Below are 24,558 nucleotides of genomic sequence, written 5' to 3' on the forward strand. Positions count from 1 at the left end.
ATTGTGTAGTGGAGGATGAAAATAAATGTATGCCTATGGATGTGTAGCTAGCTACAGTATGTAGCGGATCTGCGTATGGACCCTAAAACGTGTGGTATGAATATTAGTTCAGAACCTATGAACCTCAGCTATCATAGTTGTTGTATTGACTTCAAGACTGAATGACATTAATGAAGCCTATTGATTGAGTAGAATATAATAACTTTATTGTGCCAAGGATGCAAGTCCTATATACATGCAGTTATTACCACGCATGAGATCCCCACATTGTAGCCTGTATATTGAATATATTCACTGATCATGTACTCTTACTTGGCAAATAAAGGTGAGGTTCAGGTATGAATCTCTGTGAGACATTCTTTTTCAGTCATATCAAACTCCATTCTTTGAATGATGGTGTGTCTGCAAGTATGTATTACATTTATACACTTCAACAGTGTTTACCACTCCTGCTCCTAGGACATCAATGATTACACATGCAATAGACTAGAGACATGATTTAAGTAAAGGCTTATTTGTAATTCATATATACAGAAAAAAAACAGTAAACTTCCCTTCCTATGCATATCTAACTCCCTTCATCTGCATTAATCTGAGGACACAGGATAGTATTTCAAAGAGATACTTAATTTCAACCAGTGGGGAATGTGAAACACTTTATTGAAAGTTCATTATCCAGGTGTTATAAATACATACATGCATTATAAATATTATAATTGTAATATCATATTCTAAAATACAAGTTCAATCTGTACACTTCAATGCACATATGGTGTGCATTATAAAAAAAGAGGAAAAAAGACAAGGTGGAAGGAGAGGTGTAGAAGACCGAAAGGGAAAGAGGTAAGAGCAGAGGAGCAGGGAAGACAGCATATGATTAATGAAATACAGTGCTACAGTGCCTGTGTCTCTAGCGGTGTCTCCTAACCAGCCTTTGGCCCCCAGTTGGCCCGAAGGTTATCTTAAGAGCGGGTGATGTGGCGATGATGGAACTGGCTTCCTCTCTCACATCAAAACATACCTGCAGACGAGAGACAGATGGATAGAGAGAACATTATTAAGCTTTGTTTTTTTTTTATTCTAACACGGTCAGTCATCATAAAATACAAATATAATCAAGATAGCTAGCTAATATGATGTTAGGTAGCTGGTCCAATGTAATTAACTTAGCTAGCTATCTATACAGTATGTAAACTAGCTAGCTACGTTAGCAGCTCAATTGAGTTCAAATGCACTGTAGCTAATAATACATTGTTTCTACAACCTTGAATAGGTTATCCCAGCCATGTGGACGATTGAAAAAAGGGCAGCAAAGTTTGTTTGTCACCAGAGCAGTTTAGAGCATATTACTATTGCCTGTGAATAACCAGACCTTCATACAAACTTGCTATGCTGTATTCTTGACTCACAACTGAATGTGCTGCCATATCCTGCCAGCAAGCGAGCCACTCAGGCAGACAATGAAACGTGGAAGAGGGCGAGGAACGAGATGGGAGTAACAATCCAGGCTATTTAACAAGTGGAAAGGGGGAAAAGTATTATTATTATCATTAACCCTGCATTATAATTATATAAAAGCCCCTTAGATATTTAGTGTTTCGACAGCTGGAGGCATTTTGTTTTCCACAAGCGTACTGTTGCAGGCTGTGAATTCTGCAAACAATGTTTCTAGGAAGGGCTATTAGCTGAACAATAGACTATTCAACCTTTACTAAAGAATTGTCTAATAGCCGAGCTAGGTGTGAACCCCCCCCCCCCCCAACTTGCAACAAATAAATGTTTCTGACCTTTCTAAGGCACTGCATCTCAGTGCAAAAGGGATTACTACGGTTCCTGGTTTGAATACAGGCTTTGTCACATCCGACCGTGATTGGGAGTGCCATAGGGCGGTGTACAATTGGCCCAGCGTCATCCGGGTTTGGCCAGGGTAAGCCGCCTTGGATAAAATAATTTGTTCTTACCCGACTTGCCTAGTTAAATAAAAGGTTACATTTAATTAAAACAACTGGCGACAACCGCAGCGCAATCAATAGGAGGTGAACAGTGGCTGGTGTGGAAAATATAGCAAACTTGTTATGCAAGTGTTGCACACCAACAGATGAAGAAAACCTACACCAGTCGAGCAATTCATTTCAACAATAATCTTCATTTTAATTTGACTTTACAAACAACAAGAGGGCTTAATTGGAGTCTATTTCTTCGGAGCCTAGAGCTATATTAAATAACTGGCTGATGCAGGTTCGATACCCGTGTCGGCCGCCACCGGGAGACCCATGAGGCGGCTTTTGGTTTTTATTTAGAATCCTCCAATCCTCTATATGTAATTATCGGCGGAGAGTCACGTCAATAGGATTTGAAGAAAAAGCATACAACTATTTTAGCACCGTTTCACGCTGCTCTGAGACAAGCATGGCGACTGGTCTTGATAAATCAATGAGATTTTTATTTTCACTTAATCTCCATTTGGGTATTGGTTAGACTAGAATTTAAAAAATTAGGGTGCCTAAATGCTCTTAGTGTAACCTTTATTTAACTAGAGAAGTAAGTTAAGAACAAATTCTTATTTACAAGGACAGCCTACTCCTTCCTCCCTGTCGGGGAATTGAAACCCAGTCGCACGCGTGCCCTGCCCACGCACGACACGGGGATTCTTTAGCTAAACAGCCCAGTACTGTACTGCCGACCGTCACGTTGTACAGCGCCATATTTTCTAGGGTTTTTTATTTTTCTTGGAATAGAAACACCATAATATTAATCAAATTAATTAAGCAAGTACCAGTCAAAAGTTTGAACACACCTACTCATTCCAGGATGTTTCTTTATTTTTACTATTTTCTACATTGTAGAATATTAGTGAAGACATCACAACTATGAAATAACACATATGGAATCAGTTAAGAACAAATTCTTATTTACAAGGATAGCATACTCCTTCCTCCCCGTCGGGGAATTGAACCCCAGTCTCCCACGTATCCGCATTCTTTAGTACAGCCATTATTGAAGGTACTTGAGATCACCGAGAAAGTCTGGACATGGACTGCTCTCCCTTATGTAAGGAATTAGGCACTTTTCCCCATGTTTATTACAATATGTATTGTAGGCTATGTTTACTTGTCAGACTGCACAGTCCCCTAATAAACAAATGCAGGTGGCTTATATCTTCAAAATGCTTGAAATGCTTTATTATCCAAATGTAAAAGCATATACTGTACAGTAATGTATTTCTTCATCAGCATCTTTATGCTTCTGTTAATAAAATAATGATAAAAATACTCTAAAAATGCAGATGTTGATTTAGTTATGGATCCATAATGAATTACTATGGAATAAATATCACTGAATTACAGAATTATTGGAACAAAGTTGTCTAATGAATGCAAACATTGTTGCTTACTGGAAAACTATTTCAAACACACATGGTCACATTGTACAGCATCATTATGGCTATTAGCAGGGCTATATTTTGGCCCATATAAATATTATTTTGGCCTTTATTCAGATTACAATTGCTCCCTGTCGTTTTTTGGAAACAAAATAATCTCCAAAATATCGTTATATACGTGTATAGCCTTCCCGCTGTGGACGTCAATTTCAGCACTGTTTCGCATTGCTCTAAGACAAGCATGGAGAAACTAAAATGTTCAAATATTCCATAATATTCTTAAAATATGTGTTGACTGAATATAAGAAAGTGATCTCTGCTAAATAATCAAGTTAGGTTTCTCTAGAAATAAATAGTTCTAAATAACAAACTGGCTTTATTTACAAATTAGTGAGAATGTCTCACCCCATGTTGAAGAATTGCCTTTCTCGCTCCCTCTAGGTTAAAAGAAAATGCAATCTCCAAAATATCCTTACTTTTTCAACAAAGCAATTATTATTATTATTAATTAATTTCGAATTATATAAAAGCCCCTTAAATATTCTCAGATTTTCTCACAGATCCTAACGGAAAATGCCCCTTAGATATTAATTTATTTTTGGCGGAGAATCACATCATTGAATTATTTTTTTTTAGATACCCTGTAGGTCTACCATAGGCGAAATGAGTATTGGTAACACTACAATTAGGGTGAGGAAATGTTATGCCACTTAGAAATTAATTTAGAATCCTCCAATCCTCTTATGTTGTCGCCTACTCCTGACCGCCACGTTGTACAGTGCAATATTTTCCAATCCATCCTAATGGAAACCCTGAGGGTTTCGTTTAAAAATATTCTCAGAATAGAAACACCATAATATTAATCAAATTAATTAAGCCAAATTTCTTAAAATCAATACCATGTACTATGTTATTACAAAAAAGGTTTTAAATTCCCTAGTAATGCCAATAAGGCAGACTATCAAATGCTTCTCAAAGATGCCCTTTGGTGGTCAACCTAGCACTAACTTGCATTAATGTAAAAAATGTCTGACAATTAAATAACGTGCCATAGGATGCTGCTGCAGCCCGCAATGTGTGCTGCAGTATGCCACAACTTTTAAAGGAGGAACCACTGTAGTTCACTCCACTACACCCCATTGATGATAATGGGGGCCTGTTAGGCCCACCTTTTCCTGTAGTCCACGATCAGCTCCTTTGTCTTGCTCACATTGAGGGAGAGGTTGTTGTCCTGGCACCACACTGCCAGGTCTCTGACCTCCTCTCTATAGGCTGTCTCATCGTTGTCGGTAATCAGGCCTACTACTGTTGTGTCATCAGCAAACGTAATGGTGTTGAAGTCGTGTTTGGCCACGCAGTCGTGGGTGAACAGGGAGTACAGGAGGGGACTAAGCACGCACCCCTGAGGGGCCCCAGTGTTGAGGATCAGCGTGGCAGATGTGTTGTAGTCTACCCTCACCACCTGTGGGCGGCCCATCAGGAAGTCCAGGATCCAGTTGCAGAAGGAGGTGTTTAGTCCAAGGGTCCTAAGCTTAGTGATGAGCTTTGTGAGTACTATGGTGTTGAACGCTGAGCTGAAGTTAATGAACATGGGGCAGCAGGTAGCCTAGTGGTTAGAGCATTGGACTAGCAACCGAAAGGTTGCAAGATCGAATCCTTGAGCTGACAAGGTAATAGTCTGTCCTTCTGCCCCTGAGCAAGACAGTTAACCCACTGTTCCTAGGCCATCATTGAACATAAGAATTTGTTCTTAACCGACTTGGTGTTCCTTTTGTCCAGATGGGAAAGGGCAGTGTGGAGTGCGATTGCGTCATCTGTGGATCTGTGGTCTAGGGTATCCGGGATGATGCTGTTGATGTGAGCCATTCCAGCCTTTCAAAGCACTTCATGGCTACCGATGTGAGTGCTACGGGGCGGTAATCATTTCGGCAGGTTACCTTCGCTTCCTTGGGCACAGGGACTATGTTGGTCTGCTTGAAACAGAGCCTTACAAGCGTGCTGCGAAAGAGCCCAAACCCATTTCCAAGGCTGCCCCATTCACCGAGACATGCCCGGCGAACCCAGGTATTTCACGTAAATACATTCACGATTTCTTGCTCAAAGCGGGCGGCGATTCGTGTGCAAAGTATATGTTTACTGCTGTAGTGTGATGTGCGTTTTTGATGTTTGGAAAAGTGTGGCGCTAAGTGAGTGACAAAGGAAATGGTTGCATATCCCAGAACCAATGTGTGACTGTGAGCAAGGGTTGTGAGAGAGAGAGCTTTCAATTTTGTGCAGATGAGGGATATACATTTTAAAATGAATTATACATCTAATTTATTTATTGTCCTATGATGAGGGAATGGTCCACAACCCTATACCCTAGACACCCACCTGAATAACCCATACACTCAAGAGAAGTCGCTATCTGTTTTATGGGCTTGCTGTAAGCTGCCTATACGTAGCCAAAACAGAAAGATAAATGCGGTCAGAGACCTACTGAGCCTGCCTGGCAAGGTTGGTCCTACAAAGCCAAAGCCCCCTGATGGGAGAGCATAATATACAAGGAAATTCTCAAAGCTGCTAATGAGAATCTTGACGACCTTGTACCTAGCCGGTGGGGATTCCGGTGGGGTGCCTCCACCAAGGAAGTGGCAGTGCTGGCAACACTAGCTGCAGTAAGAGAGGGGCCCTGGTGGCACAAAATAATCAAAGGTCTGACTGCACAGAGATGTTTGGGGAAATGGTCACAAACGGGGGACCAGCGTCTGTGTTTCAGGGAAGCGGGGTGGATCTGATCTCCATCACCTTGGACTTGACAATGGCATATTTTTTCAAATTTTTGCACAATCTTGCATGCTTTCTCAAACAGCTGTAACTGTATATTCGATCATAAATCAGGTCTTTTCTTGAGTTGGGATCTGGGATGTAACAACCTGAGCATCTGAGCTTATGGTTGAGTGTGGGGGAAAGGGGTTGAGTGTGTGTGTGTATCCCACATCTGTTGCAAGGGGGTAAGGATGTGTCATGACTTGCCCTTTTGGGTTAGAATCATAGGTGCCAGATTCCCCCCCCCCCCCCCCCCCCCCCCCAATTGGCAGGATTGAGGGGAAAGAAACCTCTTTGTCACAAGGAGATTCCTCCCACCAAAACAGTAAAATAAAAAAAGTTGAATAGTGAAACAATATTTCTGTAATCCAAACAGTTGGAAATGGAGGGGGGGCTTAAACAATCCTGTCGAATTTGTTCTAATTTGTGATGTTATACTGTCCTTAGTTACATCTCTGAATGTGTATATTTCCCAGTGATCAGATTCACATCCAAATGTTGGGGAACTTATATGATTAAATATGAAACTATTTGTGAAAAGATTCAACGTGATGTTAGCCTTATAAATGAGAGAATTGTTTTTCATGTAAAGTCTTACCCAGTCAGCGACCACACCTACGTGAGCACAGACATTATGTCGGTGTCATGGAATGCCCACTTTTCGCAATAAAACCCACTTCTAATGAAAATGTACATTAGACCAGACAGCGTGAAGCGGTGGCTACATGGCTGAGAAATGGTTTAAAACTAGAGACCAAGCAGGCGGACAATGTCACGAAATCTACAAAATTAAAGACCAGAGAACGTGAGGACGTGCGTCCCACAATGAAATGGTTACCACTCTATAGGCCAGCGAGACCAACAGTGTGAGCTGAAAGGTACGGAATGGCTAGACAATCTGAAACTTTCTTGAGTGAAGAAAATGAAGACTACACAGGAACATTCAGTCTGCAGCTGTTTAAGTACTTCATCTGCAAAGTATTCGCATTTCCATGAGCATAGTTCTCAGCTGTATGTATGTAGTGGGTGCATTCTGTCAACCACCCCTTTCCATTGTCTACCAAGCCATCATATTGGGTTTAGTCCACAAGGGACTTTTCATTGCATTATGTAGCAATCAATGTGTAAGGTATTCTGTGTGTGTGTTTATGTAATTATGTGCAATTATTTAGTTAGTTAGTAAATAAACAATTTGGGGAAACTCAAAAGGGGTGACGATATTAATTAACAGTAATTTTGATCCAAATCTGCAAAGTGTCCAAACAGATCCACAAGGTACATCGATTATTTTAAATATGTTATTGGACCATAAACAGATTATGGCTCATTAACCTTTACGGACCAAATAATGATGATCAACGCTTCTTTGAAAATATATATAACAAATGATCAATCCTACAAGCAATACAAGACAAGACTATTATGGTGGGAGATTATAATACTGTTTTAAATTCCTCAATGGACCGCAAAGGAAATCACCCCCATGCTCTTATGGAAATCATGAATGTCACGGATATATTGGAACTAATAGATATATGGAGGCTTAAATATCCTGACCTAGTGAGATATACATGGCGGAGGCTCAATCAAGCTAGTCATCTTGACTTCTTTCTTACGTCATTCTCGTTGGCACCAAAAGTGTTTTAAAAAGTGTTGAAAGTAGGGCTGGACAATATTACTTTTATTCCATATCTCAATTTTTTCCAAAGGTTTGGACGATTCACGATATATATCTCGATTAGGGGATAACCGATTACGGCCGATTAATTAGGGCCGATTTCGAGTTTTCATAACAATCGGTAATTGACAACAATTTTGGATGCCTATTATGGCCAATTACATTGCAATCCATGAGGAAACTGCATGGCAGGCTGACCACCTGTTACGCGAGTGCAGCGTCAAAAGGACCTTGTGGCTGCAAGGAGCCAAGGTAAGTTGCTAGCTAGCATTAAACTTATCTTATAAAAAACAATCAATCTTCACATAATCTCCAGTTAACTACACATGGTTGATGATATTACTAGGTTAACTTGCTTGTTCTGTGTTGCAGATAATCAATGCGGTGCCTGTTAGTTTATCAACGAGTCACAGCCTACTTCAACTTCACCAAACGAGTGATGATTTAACAAAAGCGCATTCGCGAAAAAAATCACATTCGTTGCACAAATGTACCTAACCATAAACATCAATGCCTTTCTTAAAATCAATACACAGAAGTATATTTTTTTTAAACCTGCATATTTAGTTAAAATAAATGCATGTTAGCAGGCAATATTAACTAGGGAAATTGTGTCACTTCTCTTGCGTTCAGTGCAAGCAGAGTCAGGGTATATGCAACAGTTTGGGCCACCTGGCTCGTTGCGACTGTTTCTTCCTGATAAAGACCGTAATTAATTTGCCAGAATTATACATAATTATGACATAACATTGAAGGTTGTGCAATGTAACAGCAATATTTAGACTTAGGGTTGCCACCCGTTCGATAAAATACGGAACGATTCTGTATTTCAATGAAAAAATAAACATTTTCTTTTCGAAATGATAGTTTCCGAATTTGACCATATTAATGACCAAAGGCTCGTATTTATGTGTGTATTACAATTAAGTCTATGATTTGACAGAGCAGTCTGACTGAGCGGTGGGAGGCAACAGCAGGCTCGTAAGCATTCATTCAAACAGCACTTTACCACGTTTGCGAGCAGCTCTTAGCAATGCTTGATGCACAGCACTGTTTATGACTTCAAGCCTATCAACTCCCGAGATTTGGCTGGCAATACTAAAAGTGCCTATAAGAACATCCAATAGTCAAAGGTATATGAAATACAAATGGTATAGAGAGAAATAGTCGACGAGTCATAATTCCTATAACTACAACCTAAACTTCTTAACTGGGAATATTGAAGAACTGGGAATATTGAACCACCAGCTTTCATATGTTCTCATGTTCTGAGCAAGGAACTTAAACGTTAGCTTTTTTACATGGCACATATTGCACTTTTAATTTCTTCTCCAACACTGTTTTTTTGCATTATTTAAACCAAATTGAACATGTTTCATTATTTATTTGAGATTAAATAGATTTTATTTATGTATTATATTAAGTTAAAATAAAAGGGTTCATTGTTCATTCAGTATTGTTGTAATTGTCATTATTACAAATATATACATTTTTTAATTTATTTGTAATTTTTAAAAATCAGCTGATTAATCATTATTGGCTTTTTTTGGTCTTCCAATAATCGGTATCAGTGTTGAAAAATCATAATCGGTCGACCTCTAATCTCGATTTCTTATTTTTCTCTAAACAAATTAAAAAAAGGGCAGGACATAATTCTTAATTGAATTTTCTTAATTAAAATGTTAAAAAATATACAAGGCCTCAAAGCCTATTTGTGCAACACAAATGAACAACACACACACACACTTCTATTCTATTGTTTAGGAATGTTTGACCACTAGCTATTTGAATACCTAATTTAAATAATAATTTGATTTAAAATGCATTAATTAGTTAATTTGTTATTATTAAAACAGCCTGTGGTTATTTGCTATTGGATTGGCAGAATGACACAACTACTAATACATTAGCCTACAGCTGGCCTGAACATAACCTTTTTGAATGCACTTTAATTATCCAATGTCACACTTACCGATGGCGAGGTGAAGCCTGTGCCCAAAGCACTGCAGGCGGGTCCAGTTGTTCAAGCGCAATGCTTTTATCATGTTGCTCCCGCTGTCAGTTGTCATGCACACCTGTCAGTATTCGCTCCTCTTCCACGATGCCAGAGAGTCTGAGACCCTGGGCTATTACTTCACCCGTATGATCATCAGGGAAATAAGATGTCCGGAGGCAGACATTTTGCAATTTCTAGTCTTCATTTATGTAGTGGACTGTCAAACTTAGTTACAGCTAATAATAAACACTAGCCAGCTTCTCTGCGACTCTTTCGCGGGTAGCAGTGTATAATCGCGGCAGGGCTTCTTCCGTGAAATACTTGCGGCTTGGCAGCTGATATTTGTGGTCAACTGTACCTAGCAGATTTCTAAAGCCTGGCTTTTCTACTGTAAAGATTGGAACCATGTATTTCGCTATGTAATTGGTCACTGCATCCGTTATCTCCTTCTACCTCAAATTTTTCTTGTCATAAGCGATAACGTTTGAAAAGGATACAGCTATGGTAGTTTGTCTTTTAGCAGACATTTTGGGAATCGGGCGACTGGAATCGGCATTGCGTAGTCTCACGCATTCCTCCCATTCCACCGCATGTTTCAGTTGCAGGTGATGGAAGGGGTTGGTTGTGCTGCTGCTTTTCGTAGCAATTGTCTTTAGACACATTTTGCACAGGACATTTGTTTGCTGAACAGCAGACCTCTTAAACCCGAACATTTTACATTTACATTTTAGTCATTTAGCAGACGCTCTTATCCAGAGCGACTTACAGTAGTGAATGCATACATTTCATACATTTTACTAAAAATGCATATTACTAAAAAACATTGCTGCCCTTTTTGGGGTTGATTTCATCCTCACGAGAGGCTGAGTTGGCTTCCTCGCTTTCCATTTTGGTGGAACTCTTACCGCCGCTACACTTCTCCAGCGTGGTTACAATTTGTGAAAGGCTGTCTAGGGTTGTGATTTGTGGGTAACCTCTGTGAATGTGTTGTCAAGCAATTGGGACATGATTCAACTCTGGGCCGACAGAGAAGAGACAGTGAGATGCTGCATTTGTAAATCGTCACAACATTATAACAGAACCTCGATTCTTGCGATACAGGCATTTTCCATATCGCGCAAAACAAACTCGATTATATTGAAAAAACTCAATATAAATCGCCCAGCTCTAATTGAAAGGGGATAGAATGTGGTCGGACCATCAGATAATTGGCATATACATTACTCTTACTGAATTTCCACGTGGGCGAGGATATTGGAAATTGAATAAAAGCCTATTGGATGATAAAAACAAGTTAACTAGGACAGAGGAATTTATAACTGAATTTTTCCATACATAACATAGGTACAGCAAAACCGCTTATTGTATGGGACACTTTTAAATGTGCATTTAGAGGTCATGGAATTCAGTACTCATCTCTAAAACAAAAGCAAGTTAGGTCAAAGGAGTCCATACTTACAAAGGAAATAGAAGATCTAACAGAACAGATTGATAGCAATAAAAATTGTACCATAGAGGCTCAGAGTAAGTTAGAGGAAAAACAAAAACAAATGGAGGAATGGAGGAAAGACCGTAATTAATTTGCCAGAATTATACATAATTATGACATAACATTGAAAGTTGTGCAATGTAACAGCAATATTTAGACTTAGGGTTGCCACCCGTTCGATAAAATACGGAACGATTATGTATTTCACTCAAAAAGTAAGGAACTTGTCTGTCGGCCCTAGATTTTTGACGTACCGATTCCATGGCACATGGTTTATGAACTGATACGCAAAACGACGCCGGATTCAAAACGTAGAATTTTTCAATATCAATTATAATACGGAATTCCTGCAACCAACAGAATGTTATTTATATGGGGGATACAACCTTCCCAGCTCTGCAGATTTTGCTGCGAAGAGGCAGAAACATTAGATCATTTGTTTTGGTATTGTCCATATATAGCTTGTTTTTGGTCACAGGTCCAGGAATGGCTGAAGAATTGCAATATTTACCTGGAGCTAACCCTGCAGATAGCACAAATGGGCGATCTGAAAAGTCATAGTCAATCGATAAATAATATAATACTTTTAGCAAAGAAAAATATTTTCAATTTACAATCTGTAGAAACAATGAGAATGGAAAGGTTCAGAGCTTCTGTGAAACATCACAGCACAGTTGAAAAACATGGCAAATAGAAATCCAATATGGATAGTGTTAAGAGATAGATGGGAGGGGTTGAATGAAGCTGAAGGTTGGGACTAATAACAACAAGATAACTAATGTGTACTGTGCCCGTAAAACGTATATAGGTTAGGAAATTGTTTGGCAAAAGGAAATCAAACCGGATGGACATCATAAATATATGGGAGAGGTTGAGGAAGGACAAAAGTTAAAAACAAACAAAATAAAACTATTGTAAAATAGACTGTCCATAAAATACCTCCAGCATTGTTGTTGACTAGTTTGCTCCAATTGGGGGAGGGTAGGTAGGGTAATAAAGGAAAGATATATATATATATATATATATATAAAAGAAACGTCCTCTCACTGTCACCTGTGTTCATTTTCAGCAAATTTAAAATGTGCAAATATTTTCATGAACATAAGATTCAACAACTGAGAAAACCTGAACAAGTTCCACAGACATGTGACTAACAGAAATGGAATGATGTGTCCCTGAACAAAGGTGGGGTCAAAATCAAAAGTAACAGTAAGTATCTGGTGTGGCCACCAGCTGCATTAAGTACTGCAGTGCATCTCCTCCTCATGGACTGCACCAGATTTGCCAGTTCTTGCTGTGAGATGTTACCCCACTCTTCCACCTGCAAGTTCCCGAACATTTCTGGGTGGAATGGCCCTAGCCCTCACCCCCCAATCCAACAGGTCCCAGACGTGCTCAATGTGGTTGAGATCCAGGCTCTGGTGCACTTCACAAAATATGTCATCATGAGAAAGGAAAATGTAGATATATTGAAGCAACACCTCAAGACATCAGTCAGGAAGGTGATGCTTGGTCGCAAATAGGTCTTCCAAATTGACAATGACCCCAAGAATACTTCCAAAGTTGTGGCAAAATGGCTTAAGGACAACAAAGTCAAGGTATCGGAGTGGCCATCACAAAGCCCTGACCTCAATCCCATAGAACATGTGTGGGCAGAACTGAAAAAGCATGTGCGAGCAAGGAGGCCTACAAACCTGACTCAGTTACACCAGCTCTGTCAGGAGGAATGGGCCAAAATTCACCCAACTTATTGTGGGAAGCTTGTGGAAGGATACCCGAAACATTTGACCCAGGTTAAACAATTTAAAGGCAATACACTCAATTAGTATTTGGTAGCATGCAAAACTTTTGACCCATTGGGAATGTGATGAAAGATATAAAAAAAAAACTTAAATAAATCATTCTCTCTACTATTGAATCAGGATATTTTCTGCCTGCAGGCTGTAATGTTTTTATTTGTTGGCTTTAATGTAGGCTATTTTTACATAGATGGCAATATAAGTTATTTTAGGTTTGAATCATTTTCATTTGGATCTAATTTTGATTAAACACGACAATGATTTTGAGATACGAAGACGTCATTATAAAATAAACTGTTCCATGAAAATGTGCATATGAAAACCATAATTGGCACGCAGATAAGTGGAAATGGTAAGATAAATTGGCATTCCATGTGAGAAAAAGTTGCCGACTACTCGTGTAGCTTATTACCAGCAACTTCAGGAGTGTAACGTTAGAAAGCCAACAGGAGAAGGATGATTGGGTAAGGTTAAGGATTTTTTTCCTTCTGGTTATCTTGATCTCTGGCTCCCTCTTTTGAGTCATGTGTGTCTTATTTCATCACACAGTGCGCTTAAACCCTCAGACAAGCTCAATGCATATAGTTGAGTTTATTAAAGGTGTGTCTACATAAGGAAAAATACACCTTAGATTGGTCGAAAGAACAGACAACTTTCGGTCGACCAAGATCCAATTATTTTCCAGTGACAGCCCAACACTAAACATTTTTTTTCACCTTTATTTAACTAGGCAAGTCAGTTAAGAACAAATTCTTATTTACAATGACGGCCTAACCCAGCAAAACCTGGACGACGCTGGGCCAATTGTGCGCCGTCCTATGGGACTCCCAATCACGGCCGGATGTGATACAGCCTGGATCGTAAAAGGGATACTTTGTGATTTTGGCAATTAGGCAATTTACAGTGGCAAGAAAAAGTATGTATGTAAACCCTTTGGATTTCTGAAAGAAATTGTTCATGAAATTTGATCTGATCTTCATCTAGGTCACAACAATAGACAGTCTGCTTAACCTAATAACACAAACAATTATACGTTTTCATGTTTTTATTAAATCACACAGTGTAAACACTTCCAGTGCAGGGTGGAAAAAGTATATGTGAACTCTTGGATTTAATAACTGGTTGACCCTCCTTTGGCAGCAATAACCTCAAGCAAACATTTTCTGTAGTTGCGGATCAGACCTGCACAACAGTCAGGAGGAATTTTTTGACCATTCCTCTTTACAAAACTGTTTCAGTTCAGCAATATTCTTGGGATGTCTGGTGTGAACGGCTCTCAAGGTTATGCCACAGCATCTCAAATCGGGTTGAGGTCAGGACTACTGTGTTTTGGGTCGTTGTCCTGTTGCATCACCCATCTGTCGAGCTTCAACTGGCGGACAGATATTAATACATTTTGCAGGAGAATGTTAGGATAAACATGGGAATTCATTTTTCCGTCGATGATAGCAAGCTGTCCAGGCCCTGGGGCAGCAAAGCAGCCCAAACCATGATGTTCCCTCCACCATACTTTACAGTTGGGATGGGGTTTTGATGTTGGTGTGCTGTGCCTTTTTTCTCTCCACACATAGTATTGTGTGTTCCTTCCAAACAACTCAAATTTAGTTTAATCCATCCACAGAATATTTTGCCAGTGGCACTGTAGAACATTCAGGTGCACTTTTGAAAACTTCAGATGCACAGCAATGTTTTTATTGGAGAGCAGTGGCTTCTTCTGTGGTGTCCTCCCATGAACACCATTCTTGTTAAGTGTTTTACGAATTGTAGACTCGTCAACAGAGATGTTAGCATGTTCCAGAGATTTCTTTAAGTCTTTAGCTGACACTCTAGGATTCTTTTTAACCTCATTGAGCTTTTAGTCATACTTTTGTAACCCTTCCAAGCTTTATGCAAGTCAACCATTCTTAATCTTAGGTCTTCTGAGATCTCTTTTGTTTGAGGCATGGTTCACATCGGGCAATGCTTCTTGTGAATAGCAAACTCAGATTTTGTAAGTGTTTTTTATAGGGCAAGGCAGCTCTAACCAACATCTCCAATCTCGTCTCATTGATTAGACTCCAGGTTAGCTGACGCCAATTAGATTTTGGAGAACTCATTAGCCTAGAGGTTCACATACTTTTTCCAACCTACACTGTGAATGTTTAAATTATGTATTTTTCTTGTCTATATTGAATACAATAATGTGTTATTTTAAGCACACTAGGTTTGTCTATTGTTGTGACTTCGATGAAGATCAGATCAAATTTGATGACCAATTTATGCAGAAATTCAGGTAATTCCAAAGGGTTCACATACTTTTTCTTGCCACTGTATCTACTACCCCAGTCAGAAAAACTCATGGATACCATTTTTAAGTCTCTGTGTCCAGTATGAAGGATGTTAGAGGTAGTATTGCAAGCCAATGCTAACTAGTGCAATGGATAGAAGTCTATGTGTATCTGATCCTTCATACTGGACAGAGACATAAAACTGGGATCCACAAGTTCATCTGACTCTGGGGAAGTAGACCCCAAAGTATCCCTTTAACTAAAAGAGCCACCACTCTATATATTGAATATATTCCAGGTTCTTGGAATTGTTCCAGAGAACAGTCAGTGTGTCACAAACCACATTGATTAGTCAGCTCCCTTGACAGGATGGAGAAAGCAGCAGGAAAACAAGTCGTTGTGGAAGTCACACTAGGTGAGTCTCACAGTGGGCAGAATACTGCTAACAGAGACAGAGCACATTGGGAAGAGAACACACATTCCAAATAATAATGTGCTTTCATTTCTGTCTCAGAGCATCCATCACAAGACATTAGCCGTGTAAACAGTATGTTTGTGTGCGTGTCTATTCCGTGTTCACTTGCCCATGCACACAGCTCTGCAGAGGGAGTGACAAATTACTCATTGGGATTTATAAAGCCTTAAAACGAAAAACATTTAAACATACATGATTAATTTGTGCGTATCTTCGAATATGATGTTTAAAGAAACAAATGAGTCTAAAAGGACCAACTGGTTACACATTTTAATTTGTAAAAATCATGCGTTTGAAACGCATATCAATATTGGTGTGTCTGCTCTCATATAGGGCAACCTGGGACAGCCTTGTGTTGTGTCAGCATCATCTCCTGAAATACCTGCTTCTCGCTAAGCGCAGTGATCTTAGCCTGAAGTTCATGGAGCTGCTTCTTCAGATCAGCATTCTGCAAAGGAAGGCAAAGCTCTTTTTAGGGCACTTTCATACCAAGTTCCAATAATTTGCATCCAGGTTCACTTAAAAAGGCAGTTTGGTTCATTTCAACCAAAACTACTTTATTTCAAATTCGAATATTTATGTCTCCACACTGATGCATGCACATACATCTCCAAATGAACAGAAATCAGTACAAACATTTATTTTATCAAACTATCCAGGTGTCAAAACACCATTTGGAGCTAGTCATAATTTTGTGGAAACATTTCAAATCAAATTTTATTGGTCGCATACACATTTATCAGATGCTATTGCCGGTGTGGGAAAATGTTTGTGTTCCTAGATTCAACAGGGCAGTAATAATAAAATATTAGGACGAGCTATTGGCATAGTCTGGAGAAATATATATATATATATATATATATATATATATATATATATATATATATATATATATATATATATATATATATACATATATATACATACACACACACACACATATATATATAAATCACACACACACACTACCAGTCATGTTTGGACACCCATTTTCTACATTGTAGAATAATAGTGAAGACATCAAAACTATGAAATAATACATTTGGCATCATGTGATAACCAAAAAAAGTATTAACAAATCAAAATATATTCTGTTTGAGATTCTTCAAAGTAGCCACCCTTTGCCTTGATGACAGCTTTGCAGACTCTTGGCATTCTCTCAACCAGCTTCATGAGGGAGTCACCTGGAATGCATGTCAATTAACAGGTGTGCCTTGTTAAAAGTTCATTTGTGGAATTGCTTTCCTTCTTAATGCGTTTGAGCCTATCAGTTGTGTTGTGACAAGGTATGGTTGGTACACAAAAGATAGTCCTGTTTGGTAAAAGACCAAGTCCATATTATGGTAAGTACAGCTCAAATAAGCAGAGCGAAATGGCGGTCCACCATTACTTTAAAGACATGAAGGTCAGTCAAAGTGTAAAATTAAGAACGTCAAAAATGTGCAGTCGCAAAAACCATCAAGCGCTATGATGAAACTGCCTCATGAGGACCACCACAGAAAGGAGCCATAGTTACCTCTGCTACAGAGGATAAGTTCATTAGAGTTAATTGCACCTGAGATTGCAGCCCAAATAAATTCTTCAGAGATCAGGTAACAGGCACGTCTCAACATCAACTGTTCAGAGGAGACTGTGGGAATCAGGCCTTCATGGTCAAATTGCTGCAAAGAAACCACTACTAAAGGACACCAATAAGAAGAGACTTGCATGGGCCAAGAAACACCAGCAATGGACATTAGACTGGTAGAAATCTGTCCCTTTGTCTGATGAGTCCAAATATGAGATTTTTGGTTCCAACCACCATGTCTTTGTGAGACTCAGAATAGGTGAACGGATGATCTCCGAATGTGTGGTTCCCACCGTGAGTCATGGAGGTGGTGTGATGGTGCTTTGCTGGTGAAAGTGTCAGTGATTTATTTAGAATTCATGGCACACTTAACCAGCATGGCTACCACAGCATTCTGCAGCGATACGCCAACCCATCTGGTTTGCGCTTAGTGGGACTATCATTTGTTTTTCAACAGGACAATGACCCAACGCACCTCCAGGCTGTGTAAGGGCTATTTGACCAAGAAGGAGAGTGATGAAGTGCTGAATCAGATGACCTGGCCTCCACAATCACCTGACCTCAACCCAACTGAGATGGTTTGGGATGAGTTGGACCGCAGAGTGAAAGAAAGGGGAATATCTAGTCAGTCAATTGTAGAACTGAATGCATTCAACTGGAAAGCAGCCAACAAGTGCTCAGCATATGTGGGAACTCCTTCAAGACTGTTGGAAAAGCATTCCTCATGAAGCTGGTTGAGAGAATGCCAAGCGTGTGTAAAGCTGTCATCAAAGCAAAGGGTGGCTACTTTGAAGAATCTCAAATATAAAATATATTTTGATTTGTTTAACACTTTTTTGGTTACTTCATGATTCCATGTGTGTTATTTCATAGTTATGTCTTCACTAATATTCTACTGTATATACAGTGCATTCGGGAAAGCATTCAGACCCCACTTTTTCAACATTGCTACGTTACAGCCTTATTCTAAAATTTATGAAATTGTTTTTACTCATCAATTTACTCATCAATTTACTCACAATACCCCATAATGACAAAGTAAAAACAGTTCGTTTTTTGTGCAAATTTAAACAAAAATAAAAACTGAAATATGACATTTATATAAGTATTCAGACCCTGTGTTTTAATAAGCCCCTGTGTGTTTCAATGGCATAGGCTTAAAGGTAATTCAACACATCAGGTATCCACTTCCTGTCAGAATTTGTCTCAGGGTTTTGACTGCCATATGAGTTCTGTTATACTTACAGACACCATTCAAACAGTTTTAGAAAATTCAGTGTTTTCTATCCAAACCTGAACAATAATATGCATATTCTAGCTTCTGAGTTGGTGTAGGAGGCAGTTAAAAATGGGCACATATTTTTTTCTAAATTCTCAATACTGCCCCCTAGCCCTAAGAAGTTAAATAGTACCCGCAAAACACCAGTCTCAACGTCAACAGTGAAGAGGCGACTCTGGGATGCTGGCCTTCTTGGTGTCCTTTAGTAGTGGTTGCTTTGCAGCAATTCGACCATGAAGGCCTGATTCACGCAGTCTCGTCTGAATAGTTGATGTTGAGATGTTTCTTACTTGAGCACTGTGAAGCATTTATTTGGGCTGCAATTTCTGAGGACCGTAACTCTAATGACCTTATCCTCTGTAGCAGAGAACTCTGTCTTGTGGCAGTCCTCATGAGAGGCAGTTTCATCATAGCGCTTGATGGTTTTTGTGACTCAACTTGAAGAAATTCAAATTTTCCCAATTGACAGACATTCATGTCTTAAAGTAATGGACTGTCCTTTCTCTTTGCTTATTTGAGCTGTTCTTGCCTTAATATGGACTTGGTCTTTTACAACAAAAAACGACGTTGTCACAACACAACTGATTGGCTCAAACGCATTAAGAAGTTAAGAAATTCCACAAATTAACCTTTAACAAGGTACACCTGTTAATTGATACACATTCCAGGTGACTACCTCATCAAGCTGGTTGAGAGAATACCAAGGATGTGCAAAGTGGTCATCAAGGCAAAGGTTGGCTACTTTGAAGAATCTCAAATATACACTGCTCAAAAAAATAAAGGGAACACTTAAACAACACAATGTAACTCCAAGTCAATCACACTTCTGTGAAATCAAACTGTCCACTTAGGAAGCAACACTGATTGACAATACATTTCACATGCTGTTGTGCAAATGGAATAGACAACAGGTGGAAAGTATAGGCAATTAGCAAGACACCCCCAATAAAGGAGTGGTTCTGCAGGTGGGGACCACAGACCACTTCTCAGTTCCTATGCTTCCTGGCTGATGTTTTGGTCACTTTTGAATGCTGGCAGTGCTTTCACTCTAGTGGTAGCATGAGACGGAGTCTACAACCCACACAAGTGGCTCAGGTAGTGCAGCTCATCCAGGATGGCACATCAATGCGAGCTGTGGCAAGAAGGTTTGCTGTGTCTGTCAGCGTAGTGTCCAGAGCATGGAGGCGCTACCAGGAGACAGGCCAGTACATCAGGAGACGTGGAGGAGGCCGTAGGAGGGCAACAACCCAGCAGCAGGACCGCTACCTCCGCCTTTGTGCAAGGAGGAGCAGGAGGAGCACTGCCAGAGCCCTGCAAAATGACCTCCAGCAGGCCACAAATGTGCATGTGTCTGCTCAAACGGTCAGAAACAGACTCCATGAGGGTGGTATGAGGGCCCGACATCCACAGGTGGGGGTTGTACTTACAGCCCAACACCGTGCAGGACGTTTGGCATTTGCCAGAGAACACCAATATTGGCAAATTCACCACTGGCGCCTTGTGCTCTTCACAGATGAAAGCAGGTTCACACTGAGCACGTGACAGACGTGACAGAGTCTGGAGACGCCGTGGAGAACGTTTTGCTGCCTGCAACATCCTCCAGCAAGACCGGTTTGGCGGTGGGTCAGTCATGGTGTGGGGTAGCATTTCTTTGGGGGGCCGCACAGCCCTCCATGTGCTCGCCAGAGGTAGCCTGACTGCCATTAGGTACCGAGATGAGATCCTCAGACCCCTTGTGAGACCATATGCTGGTGCGGTTGGCCCTGGGTTCCTCCTAATGCAAGACAATGCTAGACCTCATGTGGCTAGAGTGTGTCAGCAGTTCCTGCAAGAGGAAGGCATTGATGCTATGGACTGGCCCGCCCGTTCCCCAGACCTGAATCCAATGGAGCACATCTGGGACATCATGTCTCGCTCCATCCACCAACGCCACGTTGCACCACAGACTGTCCAGGAGTTGGCGGATGCTTTCGTCCAGGTCTAGGAGGAGATCCCTCAGGAGACCATCCGCCACCTCATCAGGAGCATGCCCAGGCGTTGTAGGGAGGTCATACAGGCACGTGGAGGCCACACACACTACTGAGCCTCATTATGACTTGTTTTAAGGACATTACATCAAAGTTGGATCAGCCTGTAGTGTGGTTTTCCACTTTAATTTTGTGTGACTCCAAATCCAGACCTCCATGGGTTGATAAATTGGATTTCCATTGATTATTTTTGTGTGATTTTGTTGTCAGCACATTCAACTATGTAAAAGAAAAAAGTATTTAATAAAATGATTTCTTTCATTCAGATCTAGGATGTGTTGTTTAAGTGTTCCCTTTATTTTTTTGAGCAGTATATTTTGATTTGTTTCACTTTTTTGGTTACTACATGATTCCATGTGTTTTATTTCATAGTGTTGATGTCTTCACTATTATTCTACAATGTAGAAAATAGTACAAATAAAGAAAAACCCTTGAATGAGTAGATGTCCACATTTTTCACTGGTACTGTAAACTGTCGGTCCCAGCTTTGATGCACCTGTACTGACCTCGCCTTCTGGATGATAGCGGGGTGAACAGGCCGTGGTTTGGGTGGTTAATGTCCTTGATGATCTTTTTGACATTCCTGTGACATTGGGTGACGTAAATATCCTGGAAGGCAGGCAGTGTGCCCCCATGGATGCGTTGGGCAGACTGCCCCACCCTCTGGATAGCCCTGCAGTTTCGGAACGGTGCAGTTGCCATACAAAAAGGGATGATAGAGCCTGACCGGATGCTCCCAATGGTGCATCTGTCAAAGTTTGTGAGGGTCTTAGGGGCCAAGCCAAATTTCTTCAGCCTGCGGAGGTTGAGGAGCCACGGTTGAGCCTTCCTCACAAGACTATCTGTGTGGGTGAATTAATTTCTAATATTTCAGTGATGTGTACACCGAAGACTTGACGATTCCCACCTTCACCACTGCGGCCCCATCGATGTGGAACGGGGCGTGCGCCCGCTGCTGTAGTCCACAATCAGCTTCTTCGTGTTGATGTTGAGGGAGAAGTTATTTTCCTGGCACCACTCCGCAAGGGCCCTCACCTCCTCCCTTTAGGTTGTCTCATCGTTATTAGTAATCAGGCCCAGGTCGTCTGCAAAAGTTGATTTATTTTTTTACCCCTTTTTCATGGTATCCAATTGGTAGTTACAGTAGTCTCATCGTTGCAACTCCCGTATGGACTCGGGAGAGGCGAAGGTTGAGAGCCGTGCTTCCTCCGAAACACAACCCAACCAAGCCGCACTGCTTCTCGACACAATGCCCACCCCGTAAGCCAGCCGCACCAATGTGTCGGAGGAAACACCGTACACCTGGCGACCGTGTCAGCATGCACTGCGCCTGGCCCGCCACAGGAGTCGCTAGTGCGCTATGGGACATTAACATCCCTGCCAGACAAACCCTCCCCTAACCCGGACGACGCTGGGCCAAATTGTGCACTGCCCCATAGGTCTCCCGGTCGCGGCCGGCTGTGACAGAGCCTGGACTCGAACCCAGAATCTCCAGTGTGACCACTGCGCCACTCGGGAGGCGTGTCATCTGCAAACATGTTGGTTGAGTTGGAGGCGTGCGTGGCCACCCAGTCACGGGTGAACAGGGAGTACAGGAGGGGGCTGAGCACACACCTTTGTTGGGCCACTGTGTTGAGGATCAGCGTAGTGGAGGTGTTGGTTCCTACCGTCACCACCCGTCAGGAAGTCCAGGATCCATTTGCATAGGGCTGGATTCAGACCCAGGGCCCCGAGCTTAATGATGAGCTTGGAGCGTGCTATGGTGCTTACGGCTGAGCTGTAGTCAATGAACAGCATTCTTTCAAAGGTATTTTCTAGATGGGATAGGGCAGAGTGCAGTGCAATTGAGATTGCTTCATCTGTGGATCTATTGGGACGGTATGCAAATTGCAGTGGGTCTAGGGTATAAAGGTAAGGTGAAGATGATATGAGTCTTACCTAGCCTCACAAAGCACTTCATGATGACAGAAGTGAGTGTTATTGGGCAATAGTCATTTAGTTTGTTCCTGTACCCAAGAAAGTGCAGGTAACCAACGGTGGGGACAGCAGACTGGGATAGGGAGAGATTGAATATATCCGTAAACACTCCAGCCAGCTGGTCTGCGCATGCTCTGAGGACGTGGCTAGGTACGCCGTCTGGGCCCGGCAGCCTTGCGAGGGTTAACACTCTAAAATGTATTACTCACGTCAGCCACGGAGGAGGAAAGCCCCCAGGCTTTTGGGAGCAGGCCGCGTCGGTGGTCCTCAAAGCGGGCAAAGGTGTTTAGCTTGTCCTGGAGCAAGACGTTAGTGTCCGCGACGTGGCTGGTTTTCCCTTCGTAATCCATAATTGTCTGGAGTCCTTGCCACATACTGAATTGCGACTCCAACTCTCTGTACTGACGTTTTGCCTGTTTGATTTAATGTTTTTAATGGAGGGCATATAACTGGACTGTTTGTATCGACCATATTCCCAGTCACCTTGCTGTGGTTAAATGCGGTGGTTCGCGCTATAGTGCCATCTATCCACAATTTTTGGTTTGGGTAGGTTTTAAATCGTCAGTGGGAACAACATCCCCTATACACTTCCTTATGAACTTGGTCACCGTGTCAGTGTATACATCAATGTTATTCTCACAGAGGCAAGAAAGAACATATCCCAGTCCACGTGATCAAAACAATAGCGTGAGTACTACAGGCAATTAGTTGATATAAATGCTACCAGAGTTTTCTTAGATATACTTTGTTAAAATCCCCAGCTACAATAAATGCGGCCTCAGTATATGCGGTTTCCAGTTTGCACAAAGTCCAGTTTAGTTCCTTGAGGGCCGTCGTGGTATCGGCTTGGGGAAGAATATACAAGGCTGTGACGATAACCGAAGAGAATTCTTTGGGGAGGTAATGCGATCGGCATTTGATTGTGAGGTACTCTAGGTCGGGTGAGCAAAAGGGCTTGAGTTCCTGTATGCTACCACAATCACACCATGCATAGTTAACCTTTTGTGGGTTCCAAATATCTCTAACGGTCACCCCACTGTGAGTTGTTTTATGCACGTGATGTCAGAATGCACTCACGTTTCAAAATGTGACTGTTACGCAACAGGACAGTTAACCTCTAGGGGCTATGTGGGACGCAAGCGTGCCACCCGTGGTGCACCCTATCAACAACAGGTGAAATATCAAGAGCGCCAAATTTGAAACCAATTAACCTGTACGGGCTAGGGGGCAGCATTGAGAATTTTGGAAAAAATATGTGCCCATTTTTAACTGCCTCCTACACCAACTCAGAAGCTAGAATATGCATATTATTGTTCAGGTTTGGATAGAAAACACCCTAAAGTTTCTAAAACTGTTTGAATGGTGTCTGTGAGTATAACAGAACTCCTATGGCAGGCAAAAACCTGACAAGGTTTCATGCAGGAAGTACCCTGTCTGACAAGGAGTCGTGCGTCTTGCATCTGTTTATTGAAAAGTAAGGATCTTAGCTGTAACGTGACAATTCCCAGGGCTCCGATAGGCTCTCAGAACCCGGGAAATACCTGAAGGTTGAAGAGGCAGCCTCAGGCCGAAACACATTATCGCCTTTGGTAAGTGGCGGATCAGAGGACCTTTGAATGAGGCGTGTGCACGATTCGAAGAATTATAGATTTACATCTCTTGAACGCAAGCGGATTGCCAGATTTAAAAATAACCTTACTGGGAAATCACACTTTGCAATAATCTGAGCACTGCGCCCAGAAAAATACGCTTTGCGATACAGACTAACCGCCATGTTGGAGAGATCTAAAATCGAAAATACTATGTAAATAATC

The 24,558-nt window shown here is 41.2% G+C and overlaps 1 protein-coding gene across 5 annotated transcripts in view; it reads right to left on the reverse strand.

The window, feature by feature from the left end:
• LOC115152421 (PHD finger protein 21A-like) overlaps nt 1–24,558 on the reverse strand; it is an 84,429-nt gene that overhangs the window by 38,477 nt on the left and 21,394 nt on the right. For all 5 annotated transcript variants that reach the window (XM_029697284.1, XM_029697287.1, XM_029697286.1 and 2 more), the window contains one exon: nt 16,277–16,342. In XM_029697284.1, coding sequence (XP_029553144.1) covers nt 16,277–16,342 — 66 coding nt within the window. The remainder of the gene's footprint in view (nt 1–16,276; nt 16,343–24,558) is intronic.

Source organism: Salmo trutta, chromosome 17 (assembly GCF_901001165.1).
Source record: "Salmo trutta chromosome 17, fSalTru1.1, whole genome shotgun sequence".
Lineage (NCBI taxonomy): Eukaryota > Metazoa > Chordata > Actinopteri > Salmoniformes > Salmonidae > Salmo > Salmo trutta.